At 42.7% G+C, this 16,617-nt stretch overlaps 1 protein-coding gene across 4 annotated transcripts in view; it reads right to left on the bottom strand.

The window, feature by feature from the left end:
• The window catches only part of SLC1A2 (solute carrier family 1 member 2), a 93,700-nt gene that overhangs the window by 19,766 nt on the left and 57,317 nt on the right, over positions 1-16,617 (bottom strand). For all 4 annotated transcript variants that reach the window (XM_012803893.2, XM_012803889.2, XM_023509268.1 and 1 more), the window contains exons 7-8: positions 10,030-10,263; positions 4,620-4,814 (exon numbers count right to left, since the gene is read on the bottom strand). In XM_012803893.2, the coding sequence (XP_012659347.1) occupies positions 4,620-4,814; positions 10,030-10,263 (429 nt within the window). The remainder of the gene's footprint in view (positions 1-4,619; positions 4,815-10,029; positions 10,264-16,617) is intronic.

Below are 16,617 nucleotides of genomic sequence, written 5' to 3' on the forward strand. Positions count from 1 at the left end.
AGAGACTCAGGCTCCACGCTGAGAGACAGCCTCTCAAAGTGTTTTAACAGAATCCAGGCCATCGGCATATCCAAGCACATTTGGGGGAGGGAGGTGGATTCTTACCGTTGGAAGGGACCTGAATTTACCCACCCCCAAAGTCCGTGATTTGAGCTGCAGTTTCCATATTGCTGTCCATCCCAGCTTTAGGCCTGTCCTAACGAAGAGACACCTCCTTTGGGTATGACCTACAGATCCAGACTTTGCCGTCCCCCTGTCCCACCAAAGCAGAGCTGGTGTCAGGATTCGGAGGCTACTTATTAACTACATGACTACTGTCAACCTCGCCTCTTTGTGCTTTCATTTCCTCCTCCTCTGTGCAAAAGACATAAGGAAGGCTTCTCCCTCCTGGAGTGGTCAGAAGCTTCCAAAAGTAATAAAAAAGCACTTAAAGGAGTCCAGGCACATTAAAACCCCCAGGAAATGTGAATTCAGGTGGAAATCCGGGCAGGGCCAGGCTGCTTTGCAAGGAAAACTTCCCTAAAGCCCCAAGAGCTGGAAGGTGGGAATTCTCAGCCATTTGCCCAAGAAAAACAGAACACGAGGGAAGGGGAATTTCCCAAGTGCCACAGTCTTGGCCTTGTCTGTTTTATTTACAGTATCAGTAGCTTCTGTCATGAATCACTCCTCCATGCCCCCTGTGCTATAGCGACATTATCAGGTTATTTTTGGGTTATGCAAGACAAAATCTTATAAAGAAGATTCTTCCTAGAAGTTGGTCCCTCCGTGTTCCTCCACCCCAGTAGTGGCCTCAGCCTCCTCCCATAGGCAGTGTCTGTGGGAGTCCAAGCCCTGCAACAGCTCCATGGGCAGTGACCGCCCCTCTCTCCCCGCATCCTTTCTGGTTTGCCTGACCTTCCACACCTCTACTTCCTGGAGCTAGTGCAAGGTACCCCACAGAGACATAATATCAGAACAGAACTTCATGGATAACCTGCAAGGGACACATGTTATAATACCTGCTTGCCCCATGAGGAAACTATGGATTAGGGGGTGGAGTAACTTCAAGTCACACAGCTTGAACCTGGATGGTCTCCTGGGACTTAAACACCAGTCTGCTCATTCCAGCACCGTGCTAGCTCTCATTGCCCTCTCCCTCCCCACACTGAAAACTGTAAATTAACAAACATGCTGACAACCCCTCATCACTGTTCTCCTGCATGCAAGGAAAGGAGCGGATGAGGAATTTGCTTGGAAGCACAGCACAAAGCTGGACTTGGCTATTTTCCTCCCAATAAATTGCAGGACCCTTGGTGGGTCCTCCCAGACACAGCCCTGTGGTGTCTACAGTTAAGGAGGACTTGACTGAACTTGCCCAGGGGCCTGAGATTTAAACATAAATGGCCTTAGCCTTTGTCAAGTGAAAATATTCAGCAGTGTTATTTTTAAGGTAAAACAAGCCCTATATAGGTAAATTTATAGAATTTGAGCATGATCCAAATCACTCAGTCACTGGTCCATTCTGTCACGTCTAAGTCCCCCTCTAATGATGTACTTGGTGGGAGGCACAGCTGCTATCAAGGCCAAGAACTGAGGGACTGGAAGTCATATTGGCCTGACAAAGGGCTTCATGAAGAAACTCTTTCCATCTGTGAGTTTTAAAGCAAATAGGGTTGGCAGTCTCATGGAGTATCTATGAAACGTCATTAGAAGGCTTGATACTCCGACTTGAAGAATGTTTTCCATTGTCTGTCACGTCACAGAACTCACTGGGTCATTGACCGATTTTTCTTTAATCTTCCAGAAGTACTGTGCCTTTTTTTGGTGACAGTACTTTTGTTTAGTAATAGTGACAATACTAGTAGCTAATGTTTACTGACAGGGGACTGTGTACCCGACACAATGCTCCCCACCACTCCAGAATGGCTGATTATTGTCGCCCTTATACAGAAGAGGAAACTGAGGCTCCCTCTATAGTACAAACTTCATTGAGTGGTTCTGAGGATAACATTACATATATAAATTAATATATGCAACTCAACATTATAGTACAGTGGAGGCAGTATGTGTGATGGTTGAAGGCACAGACTTCAGAGTGACGTGGTCTGGGTTCAAATCCCATTTCTACTACTTAGAAACGGTGTGATGTCAGGCAAGTTACTTCACCTTACAATGCTTCATCTTCTCCATCTATAAAACACAGAAAACGAATACCTACTTTTTAGGGCTCTTTCTGGGATCACAAGCTAAAAGCCTTAATTAACATAAGCATGCATCAGCACTTGGAAACCTAAATTTTAGGTCTTCCTCTAGAGGCTGCAACGTGGCCCATTCTCTGAGCCTCGGGTTCCTCATCTCCAAGAATAGATGAGATAGTTTGCCAAGAGCTTCCCTAGCAAATTTTCTAAATAATGCATTCTAGCAGATTAAACAAAAGTGATCCTCATGTGATATTTTCACCTTCTGTGTGTTGATGTGTTAGACATGGAGAGTTTTTCTTTTATCTGCTTGCTGACTTAGTTGCTGGACTGAACTCAGATGCATATGGGATACTCATTAAATCTTTTGGAATGGTTATAAGAAGAAATCTGTGTTTCCACAAAAATGTCCCTGAGCTGGCTGAATACCTCAGAGCTAGGCAGATCAAACTCAGACTTCAAAGTGTCATTCCATGGTGATATTCACCCCTAGAACACATAGCAAACATGTCTAGTGGCAATCTCCAGCGCTATGACAGACATGAGGCAGTCCATCAGTTTAGACTTTTTAATAATCTGAGCATGTAGAGAAATCAGACCTGACTAGACCCTGCCTCTTAGGAGAAGTCTCCTAAAATGGCCCCATACCACTAAAGGCTTCCTAGAAAATGAACTATTGGATACCATGGGCCTACCAGACACCAGATTATTACAGGAATTTCTAACATAGAGGTTGACAATGTTGTCTGAGGTTTGAAGTGGGGAGAAAGGGCTAGTGCCTTAACCTGAATCCAAAGAACACTGCCTCTTCTAATGCCCAAGGAAACAGGTAAGTCAAACTACTATTCTGATATCTTCCTTTGAGTCACAGTCAAAAAGCAGAAATGACACATAGTTGAAAGAGGTTGGCTGTGGAACAGAGATTTGACTTGTGCCTCTGGTGCCCACAGCGATGAGACCTGAGTTTATCAGAAAATTTCTCTGGGCTTCACTTTCCTTAAAATGGGTATGATGACTCTCCCTTCTCTTCAGTCTTGTTGGGCATGTAAAGAGTTACCACCTTAGAGGAACCAAGAGAGCAGAGGCATTTACCATTACGGAGGCACAAAGCGTCCTTCAGTGTCTACCTGATTCATTTCTCAAAGTGACACACCTGTATCTTGGCTATTCCAGCAGGTAGAATTCTCTTTCTAAACAAGTACATTTGTTACACAGAACGTGACCCACTTACTCCCAGTATTTTCTAATCTCATAGTATCTGGAAGAGGAAAGAAAACTTAAAGAGTTCCAGGTTCACAAATGCAAATCTCCTAAAGGACCGAGCAGGGTGGCAGGTGCAACAGGCTAGGATAAATAAAAGGAAGCAGGGGAGAATGCGGTGAACTGGAGTGCCCCTGTCTTATAAGAAGATAAATTCTAATTTTTTGCAACCTATTATAAGCCAAACAAAGCAACACTCTGGGCTGGATTTAACCCATGAGCTACCAATTTACAGTTCCAAATTCTGAATACCGTCTTCATTTACAGGTGAGGAAATTGAGAATAGGAATCTGACATGAATAAGACCCGATGACTGGTTCTTTGTGGGTTTTTTATTTTTTAACATTAATTGAAGTCAGAAATTGGCATCTGGCTCAATTGAATATCCTGTGTGGAATGAGAATGATAATACTAAAATCATCACAAAGTGTTTAATTTCATGCTATAGGGTCAATACAACATTGACTGGTTTAAGACTGGTATTTTTTAGTGACTCTACTTAAAAACAATGAGCTGAGGAATTGACCTGACCAGTAGGTAAAAATTTTAAATTTGGGGAGAAGCAATATGTTTTTAGTGATCTCTTGGGGAAAGGTTCTTTCTGATTTTTTAAAAATGAGAAAGCTATATATATAGCTTTAGCAAAATAAAAATTAAGTGCTATTCATTTGTAATAAACTGTTATATAGGTCATATTGAGGAATCTCTTTCTTCCAGTATTTCTTCATTTCTGCCTAAAATATTGAGGGGAACATATTTTAATAAAAGAAATATTGAATCCAGGCTTGACCACTGCTGGCCCCAGAGACAGCCCCGCAAGCTCATTTATAGTGCCATGACCTTGGACAAACTACTGTGCCTCTTCCCACCTGAGTTTCCTCATTTATTAAATGGGCAGAGAAACAGCTGCCTTGCCTACATCCTAAGATTGCTAAAAGTCAAACAATATCCGATGTCCATAGTGAGTTGATATGTGCAAGACAAAGAGAAGGTATTAACACAAGTCTTCTTCTGACTGTGACCTTTTCCCTTTGATGGCTGACAGTAATCCTCTTCTCTTACTACCTTCATCATTCTTCCAGCAGGAGAACTGGAGTTTAGGTGGTCTCTGTCACATGGAGTTAACATGGAGGGGAAGTAGGGTAGAAGGTTGTTCCCATGCTTCCCCCCACACTCACTCACCTCACGGTCACAATCTGGCCTCCATCCAGGACAACGCCATTCATCTGGGCTATAAAGATGGCGGCCACTGCTTCATAGAGGGCTGTACCATCCATGTTAATGGTCGCTCCAACTGGGAGGACAAATCTGGTCACACGCTTATCGATCCCTAGATTTTCTTCCAGGCAACGGAAAGTGACAGGCAAAGTTCCAGCGCTAAGGGACACAGAAAAAGAGAGAGACAGGGTCATGTCCACTTTAGAGAAACAGGACAAAGAACAAACTGGAATGCCACTGCAAGGGTTGCCTTCCTTTGTTCCAGTAGAACAATGTGACCTGCATCTGGAGCCAAATTAAAAACTCGGGAGTTGGAGGCTCAAACTCAATCTTATTAACATGCGAATAGGCAGCAAAATAATTTTTTTGGTTCTGGTTTGTGAGAGCTTCCAGCAGCTCTTTCTCCTTTGGTTGGTCACTGTTTCTATCTTGGATTCCGTTTTGAAGTGCATCTGGTTGCCCACATAAATTGGGTTGCAAAACAACCAAACTGTGTCAGAAAAAAATCAGCTTGTCAACAGTGAAATGGAACGAAGAATTTTTGAATGACCCATAATGTCAAGCTAGAAATGCTGTTTCCAATAAAATGACTACATGGATTTCATCCAGCCCCTGGGAATTGCCCTGAGCAGGGCTTACAAATTTGAAGACTAACACACACATCATGCACCCTTTGGCATAAACCCAAGCTTCAAGCAATTCACTGGGGAATCTCATGGACAGTCCAGCTCCCTGATAGGTGGTCATCAGCCAACTCTATGGTCATTCCAACAATACAGAGCAGAAAAGCAGGTGTATCACAGCTAATTAAAGACACAATATGAAGCAATTTCACCCAGTCCTCTCAGGAGTGGGATGTGGATTCATGGCCACACGACCCAGCCTCCAAGGCCAGAACTCCTGACATGTTCATATGTCTTTTAAAATTGGAGACTTGTAAGAATAAGGTTTCTGAAGACCAGAATATATTTTCATGTGGATGGAAGTACATGGGAGGGTGGGCAGATTTGCTGCAAAGCTGAATGGTGTAGAAAGCAATGCAGAACACGAGAACTGCAGTGGGAGTGCTTTGTGGGCCAGCTTTTGTTGTTGTTGTTGTTCTATTCTAACCTTAGCCAAATGATTTAGAAAACCTTCCATGCAGACAGAATGTAGAGGTGCTTTCTCTCTTGCACTCACGGTCCTAGTAGAATTAGTGACTAGGAGAGACACAGACTCCTTATTTTCTTAGAGAGTGGGAGAAGACCATCACTTTAGGGAAACTAAATGAAATGCAGATTCCAAGGCCTCCTTAGCACCAAGGAAACAGAAGCTCTAAAATGAGGGACAATCAAATCTGTATCTTATCAAACCACTGGCCCACAAGCTCCCAAATGACTTTAGCCAAGCCAGATTCATGTTACCAGAATAATCTTTGTGATTTTAGGTCAGGGATCTGTCTCATAACACCCACTTGATCTTAGATAGGGAGAAGAAATGAAGGAGGGGGGATCATTTCATTACTAAAACCTTATAAACCCAGGGGGAAGTTAGGGTCTGGCCTTATTTGCATGCAGGGACAGGGCATGCCATCATTTGCATGCCACCCCAGCTGTCTTGATGAGAAGTTAATGTCCCTTCCTTCCTCTCACCCTGCCCTTTCCTGGGTCCCTTTTGAAGGTTTGCCAGGCTCTAGGACTGGTCTGAGATAACTTCTTAGCCATACATCAGGCAGCCAGGGTTCTTGATTGCATAAACTTAAGGACATTTCTGGAATTGCTGGAACACATTAATTTTTAATTTTTTGTTTTTTAAGACAGAGTCTCACCCTAATGCCCTGGGTAGAGTGTAGTGTGTCATAACTCACAGAAACCTCAAACTCTTGGCTCAAGCAATCCTCTGGCCTCAGCCTCCCAAGTAGCTGGGACTGCAGGTATCTGCCACAATGCCTGACTAGTTCTCTATTTTTAGTAGAGACATGGTCTCACTCTTGTTCAGGCTGGTCTTGAACCCTTGAGCTCAAGCAATCCACACACTTCAGCCTCCCAGAGTGCTGGGAATACAGGCATGAGCCACCGTGTCCAGCCTTAACACATTAATTTTTATTATTGCATTTATTTTTCCAAAATACCACTGGGAAAAATAATTGGTGAGGTATGAAAATATCCTCTATTTCCTTACTGGATAGGATTTATTTGTCTTAAAAATCCACATATACTCAATCAATACAAACTAGGACGTGAGAATTTTAATTTCAAGCTTTCCTGTGTTGACAGGCTAACGTTCTGACATTGCTTCTTGGCTCCTGCTTCCATGGCCATATGACAGTCTTCAGATGTTACTATTAATAACTGTTAGATACTTGAAATTCTTCTGTTTTTTTCCAGAAGAGTTTGAACAGCATGCCCTGAAGTCAGAGGGATGGAGACAGGTCTGTCCCAGGCTACCCTTCCCTCATCGGCCCTCCCTGACTTTAGCCTCGGAAATCACTGGGAAAAGCTGGTCAACCACCCTTGACATCCTCATTCAGTACAAAGTCCAAGGAAGCTGACAGGGCATTTAGTGGGCTGCCCTTAGGTTTTGTGTTTTTTTCCCTTGTGGCCATTATGGCAAGGAAATCCTGAGTTAATTCTTGGAATGTGACTCAGGCCACATGGCCTTTGAAGGGAAAGAAATTCCACATCCAGGCAAAAGCCACACTTTAACCAAAGATTAAAACCACATTTTTCAAATGAAATACAAGGTAAGGAGTTGGGTTGGAAAAAAATAAACAAAAATAAAAATAAAGAAATTGGGGTGGGTCTAACATTTTCTGCCTTGGTCAGAAAAGCCTAAGTATTTCTCTTGGTTTAAACATGTAAGTGGGCCATCCAAATCTCTTTAAGAGTCACCTTGTCCTATAAAGGTACTTGGATTTTTTTTGAATAGTCATTAAACAAATTAATGATACTATTTTTGAAATAGTTTAAAATCAAGACCATAAAGGCATTGAGAGAAAACATAAAGTAATGTTTTATAATCTTGGGGAGAAGAGATACCCAGGAGTAAAATCAAAATTCTAAATACTAAAGGAAAATACTGTCAGCTTCGACTAAGTCCAAATTAAAAACTTCTAGAGGCAAAAAGCACTGTAAATACGTAAGGCAAATGTCAAGTGAAGAAGGGCGTTCATTGCAACATGTGACCTGTGAGCCGATATTCTTAGACACAAGAAGAGCTTGAAGACCCACTGGGAAAGAATGAGTGCCCACCAGGAAGCTGAGCTAATGGACAATTCAGGAGGCAGAGCAAAGGGGAAGGATGGTCCATGAGCACACAGAAAGATGTTGCCCATCAAGAGTATCAAAGACAAAGCAAATTCAACGAGATTGTCTTTCACCGCTAAGTTTGGAAACCATTAAAGTGACTGATAATGTCCAGGCTGTGAAGTAGGTAGAGAAAGGTACACTCTCAAGCCCAGCTAGTGGGAACATCAAATAATGAATCTTTTATTATTAGTTTTATTATTGATGGTGATATGTTTCAAAACTATCAACGTGCACATCATTTGACTTCGGAATTCCACAGCCTTGAACAGACGTATTTATAAGGATGTTGGTCAAGCCCTGTTTAATTGTTAGGCCTTACAAGTGTGTCACTATGGGTGCAGTGGGTGGGGTTTGTATTGAAGCACACAATGTGTATTTTAATGCAGTTTTAAAAATAAAGCCCAGAAGCTGGAGTCTTCAGTGAACTATGATGGCACCACTACACTCCAGCCTGGGCAACAGAGCCAGACCCTGTCTTTAAAACAAACAAGAAGAAAAAAAAAATGCTCAAAACTAGGCCCTATGGCAGGTGTCTGCAATCCCAGCTACTCAGGAGTCTGAGATGGGAGGATGGTCTTGAGTCCAGGAATTTGGGACCAGCCTGGCAACACAGTGAGACCCTGTCTCAAATAAAAACTTAGGAATAAAGTCTATAGTAATAAAAATACTATAACTTTTATGGCATATTGACCATTTAAAAACAGTAGTTTATAAAACAATATAAATGAGAACTGGAAAGATGAATTCCCATTAATTCTAAGATGAATTAGAAAGTTACCATCAATTACCACTGGGTGATGGAATAACTTACTGATGAAACTCATTTTCCTCTTCAAAATTGTGCTGCCTGGCCTTTCACACAATGAGAAAATGTCATGCTTATAACCAGAAAACAAAGTCAGATAAGGTTGGTTTTATTTTGGAAAAAAAATGTTTGACTTTGTCTCCAAATGGAGGGAATCCTTATAGATAGAGACACTTAGCCATACATTTATAGGGCCAAAAAGAGAAAAAGCAAGTTTGAAGTAATTCTCTTCATCTTGGAAACTGGATGCAGAATCTGGATCCCCCAAATTGTATGTATATTCCAGTCTTTTCTGAAACTCCATTTTCTACCAGCACCAAATTCTCATTGATTTCCAAGATGGAAATATAATTTGGCTTCCCACAGTAGCGGTCTGTTAGATCACTTATGGAAACCCTAACTGTTTGACCTTGACGTAGCCTTGAAGCAGCAGGCCCTTGAGTCGCAGAGTGACCAACACACTAGCAGAGAATGTGATCACAGGCTCCACAACAAGGTCTCGACCGAGAGCCATGGGTTTCAGAGTCTGCTTAGTCTCCCTGCCACCTGTTTCATGATCTCAGCCACTGCCTTGCCAGACTATGACGACGGCAAGCTTAAAGAATAAAATTCTCTCTAGCCTTTAAAATGCTAAATTATAAAGCATTTCTTATGAATTTCTTTTTGTTTCTTTTTTTTTTTTTTTTGCTAAATTCAGCCCAAGATGATATTCAAAGCGATTTTTTCCCCTGGGCTCCTCTTGGTCACCTAGACACTGGGGAGGAACTGATTCTCTGTCAATGTCGAATCTGGGGCAGAATAGTCCATTGGAGGTTCGTGCCAAGGTCAAAGACTTGGCTGGCTTCTGTTTGTTTGAAAAAGCTCAACCATAATACCATTTATCTTGTAAAAGCTGGTTCTCCTACTTTTGAAAAATTTTTTGCCAAAACCTCAATAGAGTGATAATCGGGGATAGGATTTTCTAAATCGCAGGTAAGATAATTGAACAATATCCTGTTATGCCCCTAGGGAAAACATTTAAAACAAGATTCATGTTAAAGGTGAAAATTAGGCAGAAGTTAATAGCATCTGGAAAATTTAATATGACATCCTATTTCCAATACACTTGCATATCAGCTAAAAGTTCCTAGAAGGAGACAAGCATTTACCTTTTCAAAAAGGTTTTAGTAATACGTGAAAAGTGTTCTCATTTAACTGGCGGTGGGAGGGTTGGGAGAAACAGGAAGTGGCAAAGAGGCCAAAGCAGTGAGCAGAGAGAAAGGCAATGTCTTGTTTTCTCTACCTGGAAGCGGTGCCCAGGGCAGTGATCCAAGCTTGGAAAATGCCAGCAAAAAAGGAGAAGGGGTTTTTCCTGGTCACTATAAAGTAAATCAGGGGGAGAAAGATGCCCCCATGGATGATGAGGCCCACAATCACTGTTACCATGTACATCCCCAGTTGCCTAGCAACCACTTCCAAGTCCTTGATTGCAATGATCTTCCCACAAATTAGGCAGGCGATACCCAGGGGAGAATACCTGAAAAACACAAAAGGAAAAATGAAAATAAAACCAACATTGAAGAGATCATTATCATATTCAGAACTTAAATCTGAGGCTGTATCTGTACTGCACCCTGAAGAAAACCCTTCACTTTTCTGTCTAAAAAGGGTTTTGCTGAAAAGGGTCAGAAGATTCAAAAGATGCTATTTTTGACTTGGGGCTAACTGCCCTAACTACTGAAGTCTTTTTCTGGATCTGGTGGTGTCTGCTCTGATGAAAAGTTCAAACGCAAACTTGGTTGTTAAGGTGAGTTTTAGGAATAATAAAAAACAAAACATGCTTTACCGTATTTTAGCTTTACCGTCATCTGCCATGTTAAAAGCTGAGGGACACAGGATATATGTTATTTCTCTGGGAATCTTGTTTGAATTCTGTGTTCCTCGGGCCCAGGCTAGAAATTTGGGAATCACTTTGAGCTTTACAGAAAGGTATAAATGGGTGTGGGGGGTGTAAATTTGCGCTATTTTTGCCTTAAAAGATAAGAGACTATATTAAAATGAGAGAGGGAGAGAAGGGGAGGGGAGAGAGAGAAAGAGAGAGATGCCAAAATAAGAAAACCATCTGATCCAAAAAGTACATTTAGAGAAATGAGGCTTTATTACTTCTGAGCCTGAAAGTCATGTTTCCATACTCCTCTGACAGTGCTGCTGGCCATTATTCACTGCGTTCCAAGCACCGTGGGGAGAGCTGCACACTCGCTGCCTCACTTAATTCTTACCACAACCCTACAGTTCAGTTATCACTATTCCTGTTTGGCAGAGAAAGAAACTGAGGTTCAGACAAGTTAAATAATCAGCCTCAGACCCCAAAGCCAGGAAGTAAGAGAAGAACAATCTCAGGTCTATGAAACTTCATGACTGGGGGATTTTCTTTTGCCAACATGAACCACTTCCCTGTAGCGATATGTCATAGCTCTCTACAGATGGCAATTTCTATCTCGCATTTTATAAAGAGCTTAGAAATGATTGCTGTCCTCATTCTTGGGGAAAGCTAACAATTTTCTCCCTCTCATCTCGCTCTCTTCTTCCTACTTGGTGACATCCTTTCCTTACCATCCAAGGTGGTGTTGCTGGGGCATGAATTGGTTCAGCCTGTGACGTTTTTGACCAAAAAGAAAATATTTGTGGGAAGCCTAATACCTTATTAAAAATGTCGAACATATCTGAGAAAAAGATTCTGGGGAAGATAGGCTCCTGGGGAGGTGAGGCAGTCAGGAAAATGAGAGGGACACCTAAACAGACTCGAGGCTTTGGTGATTGTTTCCAGACCAAGTCTTTTCCCAGGTTTAAAAAAAAAAAAAAAAAACACGTGAAGAGTAGATGACAAAACTGTATACAACCATGCGAGCTTGTCCTGTCCCCTACCAGCTCTGTGACTTGGTTAGTGGCTTTTTCTCATTTTGCAGACGTGAACATCAAGGGTCTGAAAGGCTGACTCCAACCTCACAGGGTTGCTGCAGGGATTACATTTTTGAACAGTGTCCACTGCTAGAAACCACTGCCCCTTCCCTGCCAGTACCATGATTTGTTCTCTGACTCCTGATAAAGGAATCCCTTGTAGGTTTTCTAATATATACCCCACTGTCCTATTATCACCCACGCTTAATGAGTCACGTCTGAGTTAGCGAGGTTTTCTAGAACATCTCACGGGCTACCTAATTGCAGATGTTTTCCTAAGGAAAACATTCTCTCAAGAGAAAACTTATCCTGAACGAACTGACTTGTAAGTGACACTAGTTAGTTAAACCATCAGCCTAGCCACTCTCTTTCCAGATGAGCATCTCCTTGTCCTCTCCCTAGGGCGCAGGCTGGCCATGTTTGAGGATGGCTTCCCTTGACACCAGAAAATTTAAACGGCCTTTCTGCCATTTTACATTCCGGCATGAACACAGTCACAACATCTCTTAAAACGGCGGGGTAGTCTCAGGGGCCAGAGCTGTATTCACCGAGATTGTAAATATCTGAGCAGAATGCACTTTCCTATAAAGCCAAAGGCATTTATCTTCATAAACCAAGAGATTAATATTCTTTCTCCAAGATGTTTAGAGAAATTAAAAAGGTCTAGAAAAATACAGATACAAGCAGTTTTGCGTGCCATTCAATTTTCCTCCTCTTCTGGGAGAAACAATTTGTAGAATGGAGAGAAAATGTTTTCAAGACTGTTTGCCAAGGAAGACCTGCTATGGAGTCCCCCTGGAGAATGATGTGAGCCAGGGCCAAAGGAACTAGAGACCAGTAACAGTTTACCCCTGGAACACTCAGCCAGCTGGGAAAAGCATGTTTTCACTGTAAACCGAGAATGTCAATCAAAGGCCTGAAAGTGTCAATCAGAGGCCAGAATGTCAATCAAAGGCCAGAAGTATTTTGGTTGATAAATACTACAAGCAAGAGCCCCTTGTTAACCTAAACACCTTGGTCTTCAGAACTAGCACGAACATTAATTAGGACATGAGAAGAGCTTTCCTATGCCTGTTTTTTAAAACGAGTAACTTGAGCTTTCACTCAGAAACTGAGGCTTGCCGGGCGCAGCGGCTCACGCCTGTAATCCCAACACTGTGGGAGGCTGACGAGGGAGGATTGCTTGAGCTCAGGAGTTCGAGACTCGCCTGAGCGAAAGTGAGACCCCCAACTCATTAAAAAAAATGGAAAAACTCAGCCGGGCGCCGCGGCGAGCGCCTGTAATCCCAGCGGCTTCAGAGGCTGAGGCAGCAGGATGCCCGCAGCTGGAGTCTGAGGTTGCAGCGAGCTCCGACGCCACTGCCCTCTACTCAGGGCACAAGGTGGAACTCTGTCTCAACAACAACAACAAAAAACAAACAAACAAACAAACAAACAAACAAAAAAAGAAACTGAGGCTTCTGAGTTCCTGGGTTTCCATATCAATGAATTGTCTCATTGAAAATGACATTCTGGTTGGGTGTGGTGGCCCATGCCTGTAACCCTAACACTTTGAAAGGCTGAGGTGGGAGGATTCCCTTGAGCTCAGGAGTTCAAGACCAGCCTGAGCAAAGCAAGACCTTGGCCCTACTAAAAATAGGAAAATTAGCTGGGCTTTATGACAGGTGCCTATAGTCCCAGCTACTCAGGAGGTTGAGGTAAGAGGATCACTTGAACCCAGGAATTTGAGGTTGTTATGAGCTAGGCTAATGCCCCAGCACTCTAGCCTGGGCAACAGAGTGAGACTGTCTCAACAACAAAAATGACATTCTGTGGAAAATAATGGGCAAATGCCTAGTAATCAAAATCACCACCAAAGCTCCTGAGATAAAGCAAATAATCAAAGCCACAAACTTTGATTTTGCATAAAGAAGCAGAAGGTTCCGCTGAGAGTTCTGAAGCCAGGCAATGCCTAGTAACTGTCGGTTCAGTTTCTACACTAGAAGGATGTGTCTACAGAATGAGGAAGAGGGAGTGGCTTCCATGCCCCTCTTAGACTAGACCCATTCTCAGCTCTGTGCTCTGTTTTCCAGGCCATTCATTCATCTAGGACTGGCCTGTTGAGTCTATCTTACTGCTGTGTCCCTTTTAGCCTCTACCCACTTTGTACCTCAGCCCTTGCCAGCCTAAGGGTCCCACCAAGACCTCTCTCCCAGGACTGCTCTCAACCTCACAAACACAAACTCAGCCACAGCACACGAGATTCCCACAACTGAATTAGTGTCTGCGTGCCCTTGGCCACCTGCATCAAAATCCCCCGTCTGTCAAATTCCCTAGGTGCACCCCATACCTAGGGAGTAAGAATTTCCCAAGCTGACCTGGGGAATTTACATTTTAAACACTACAAGTAAATCGGAGGTGTTTGAAAACCAATATTTTAAGGAACAAAATCTAATCTGCCCCTGACAAGATGCAGAGGTCACTTGGTTGGCTTTTGGAAACCATTTTCTGTAGCTCCAACTTATTCAAGACCTTGGAGATCTAAACCTGCTGAAGAAATTGACTGGGGACTTTCAGGCCCAGAAAAAATGGTAGGATAGTCATTAGAACTGTGGTCAGCTGAGGGACTTCCCCAATCCTGCAGGGAAGCCACCCTGGTTCTGTCCCACACACATTCAATAACAATGTCAGTTTTCCACTTTGGGACAGATCCCCAGTGAAGGCAGAATTGGAAGAGCCTGTCAACAGAGTTAAAGACACATCTCAGGCGTTGCCTGAAGGTGCTGTTTGTACTTGGGCTCAGGAAGCAACATGAAGCTCCGTTTTTCTCAGTCCACTTAGGGATAGGTGTTCTAGCCACCCAAAGAGTGACTTTTGTTGAGAGTTACTGAAAGTGGATTAGAACTTTTCATCAGAACAGAGTGAAACTCGGTGTGTACTCCCTCCAGACATAGTACACCTCGAGAGACCTCCTTTTGTAAGTAAATTAACTCCAACCCATCCTGGTGGCCTGCAGGACTCTCCCACCAACCATTACCCTCCAGCCTCTCCAGACCTCTCCTATCATCCTGGAAAGACTTTCCCTTCGTCATTTCCTCTGCCTGGAACATCCTCCCCTCAGTTCTTCACCAAGCTGCCTGGCTCCTGCTCTGCAGGTCGTCATCAAAGTTCCAAAACAGCTCCGTGTGGTCACCAACCCAGCACTGTCCATCTCTACCCCCAGCCCTGGGACTTACTACTGTGTGAATTCTTATTGCTCCCTTTTGGTTTTCCTCTCTCCTTTCCCTAGAATATAAGCTCCACCAGGCCATGAAACTTTCCCTGTCTTATTCCACCACTGTGTCTCCAGTGGCTAAAATCACGACCATCACACAACAGAATACGTATTGAATGAAAGAATGAATGGGTTGGCAAAAGAGCCTTTGCTTGACTAAACTTTAGAGGGGCTCCTGAACCTTCTCTTGGGCCCATCTGGACACTTACTTATAAAATCCATTTTTAGGAAAGAACCCTGCTAATCAGGTTAGCAAGAATCCCCACCCTCAAAATCCGGTCTCCCTTGATATCCCCTGATTGGGTTCCTCATCCTCCACCACCCCCCTTGGCCTGTTTGCAGCAGAAAGGTTATTAGGTCAGTTTACCCAGAAACTCTCTTACCCCTAATGTTTCCTCTTTGTAATTTTCCATTCAATGACACCCCCAGACCCCACTCTATGGCTATAAATTTCCACTTGCTCATGCTATATTCCGAGTTGAGCCCCATCTCTCTCCCCCACTGCAAAATACCATTCCTGTTTGTGGACTTTATTCTTACTGAAATAGTTCTGCATAAAGTCTGCTCTATCATGCTTTAACAAACGTCACAACAGTTTTTCTTTAATGGTGTGGCTGGATGGTTATTTACCGGAATGGAGAAACGGAAGGGCGGGCAGAGAGTTTACTTCTCACCTTATGTTTTTAATGATGTGAGATTATGAAAAGTTTTGGTTTCTGTTTAAGTTTTTCAGATTTTGAAAAAGAATGTTTTAAAGAACTTTATCAGAAAATGAGGATATGAAAATCACTCCATAAGTAAGAGCTTTTCAAGCTTCTGAAGGAATTTATGAACACAGAGATACAAAGGCTAAGGGCTTGAAATGATGAAAGTAATGATAATAACAAGTAGCTATAATACTAATTCAAGTAAAACGCTCAGACAGTTCCCAGCACATAGGAAAGGCATGGTGACTATTAATCACAGTCTTACTTAATTCTCACAGCCACTCTATGACACGGATTCGACAATTATTCCATTTTCGAGAGAGGATATTGGGGGCTTAGAGAGTGTCTAACCTGCCTGCAGCCATACACCTTATAATAGAAGAAGCCTGGATTCAATCCAGTCTAAAGTCAGGGAGAACCTGACTCAGATGCCACTATCCCTTCCGTACAGCTGCACACACTGAGCAAGTCAACCTCTGTGCTTAGTTTTCTCACCTGCAAAATGGATAGCACCCTACTTCGTTAGGTACTATTGTGAAGAAGAAATAAGGTAAAGCAAGTAAAGTAACTGGAATAATAGTGAGCGTAGAGCAGGAACTTGGTCAATTTCCTATACGACTTAATAATAAGATCCTTGAATGAATGAGTTCATATGTGGATAGTAATTGAAATAGCACTGAGCATACAGTAAGCAGTTAATAATTCTAAGTTATAATTTAGCAATGATAATTATATCATCATAATCTTCTAAGTGTTGTATTTTGCTATTATTACTATTCTTACCACTACATAGAAAAAAAAATGCAAAAGAATTTTGATTATTTCAGCTTGGGAGGGTGTCAAAGTGCCTGGCTGTTTTAGGCAGACCCTGCATACACACACCATTAGCAAATGCTGATGCTGAGGCGTGGGCTGAAAAATGAAAGCCACGCGTGGAATTAGCATCCCATGTCATCCGGCATCTTGCTGACCC

This window comes from Otolemur garnettii, unplaced genomic scaffold (genome assembly GCF_000181295.1).
Source record: "Otolemur garnettii isolate 467f Iridium unplaced genomic scaffold, OtoGar3 scaffold00001, whole genome shotgun sequence".
Lineage (NCBI taxonomy): Eukaryota > Metazoa > Chordata > Mammalia > Primates > Galagidae > Otolemur > Otolemur garnettii.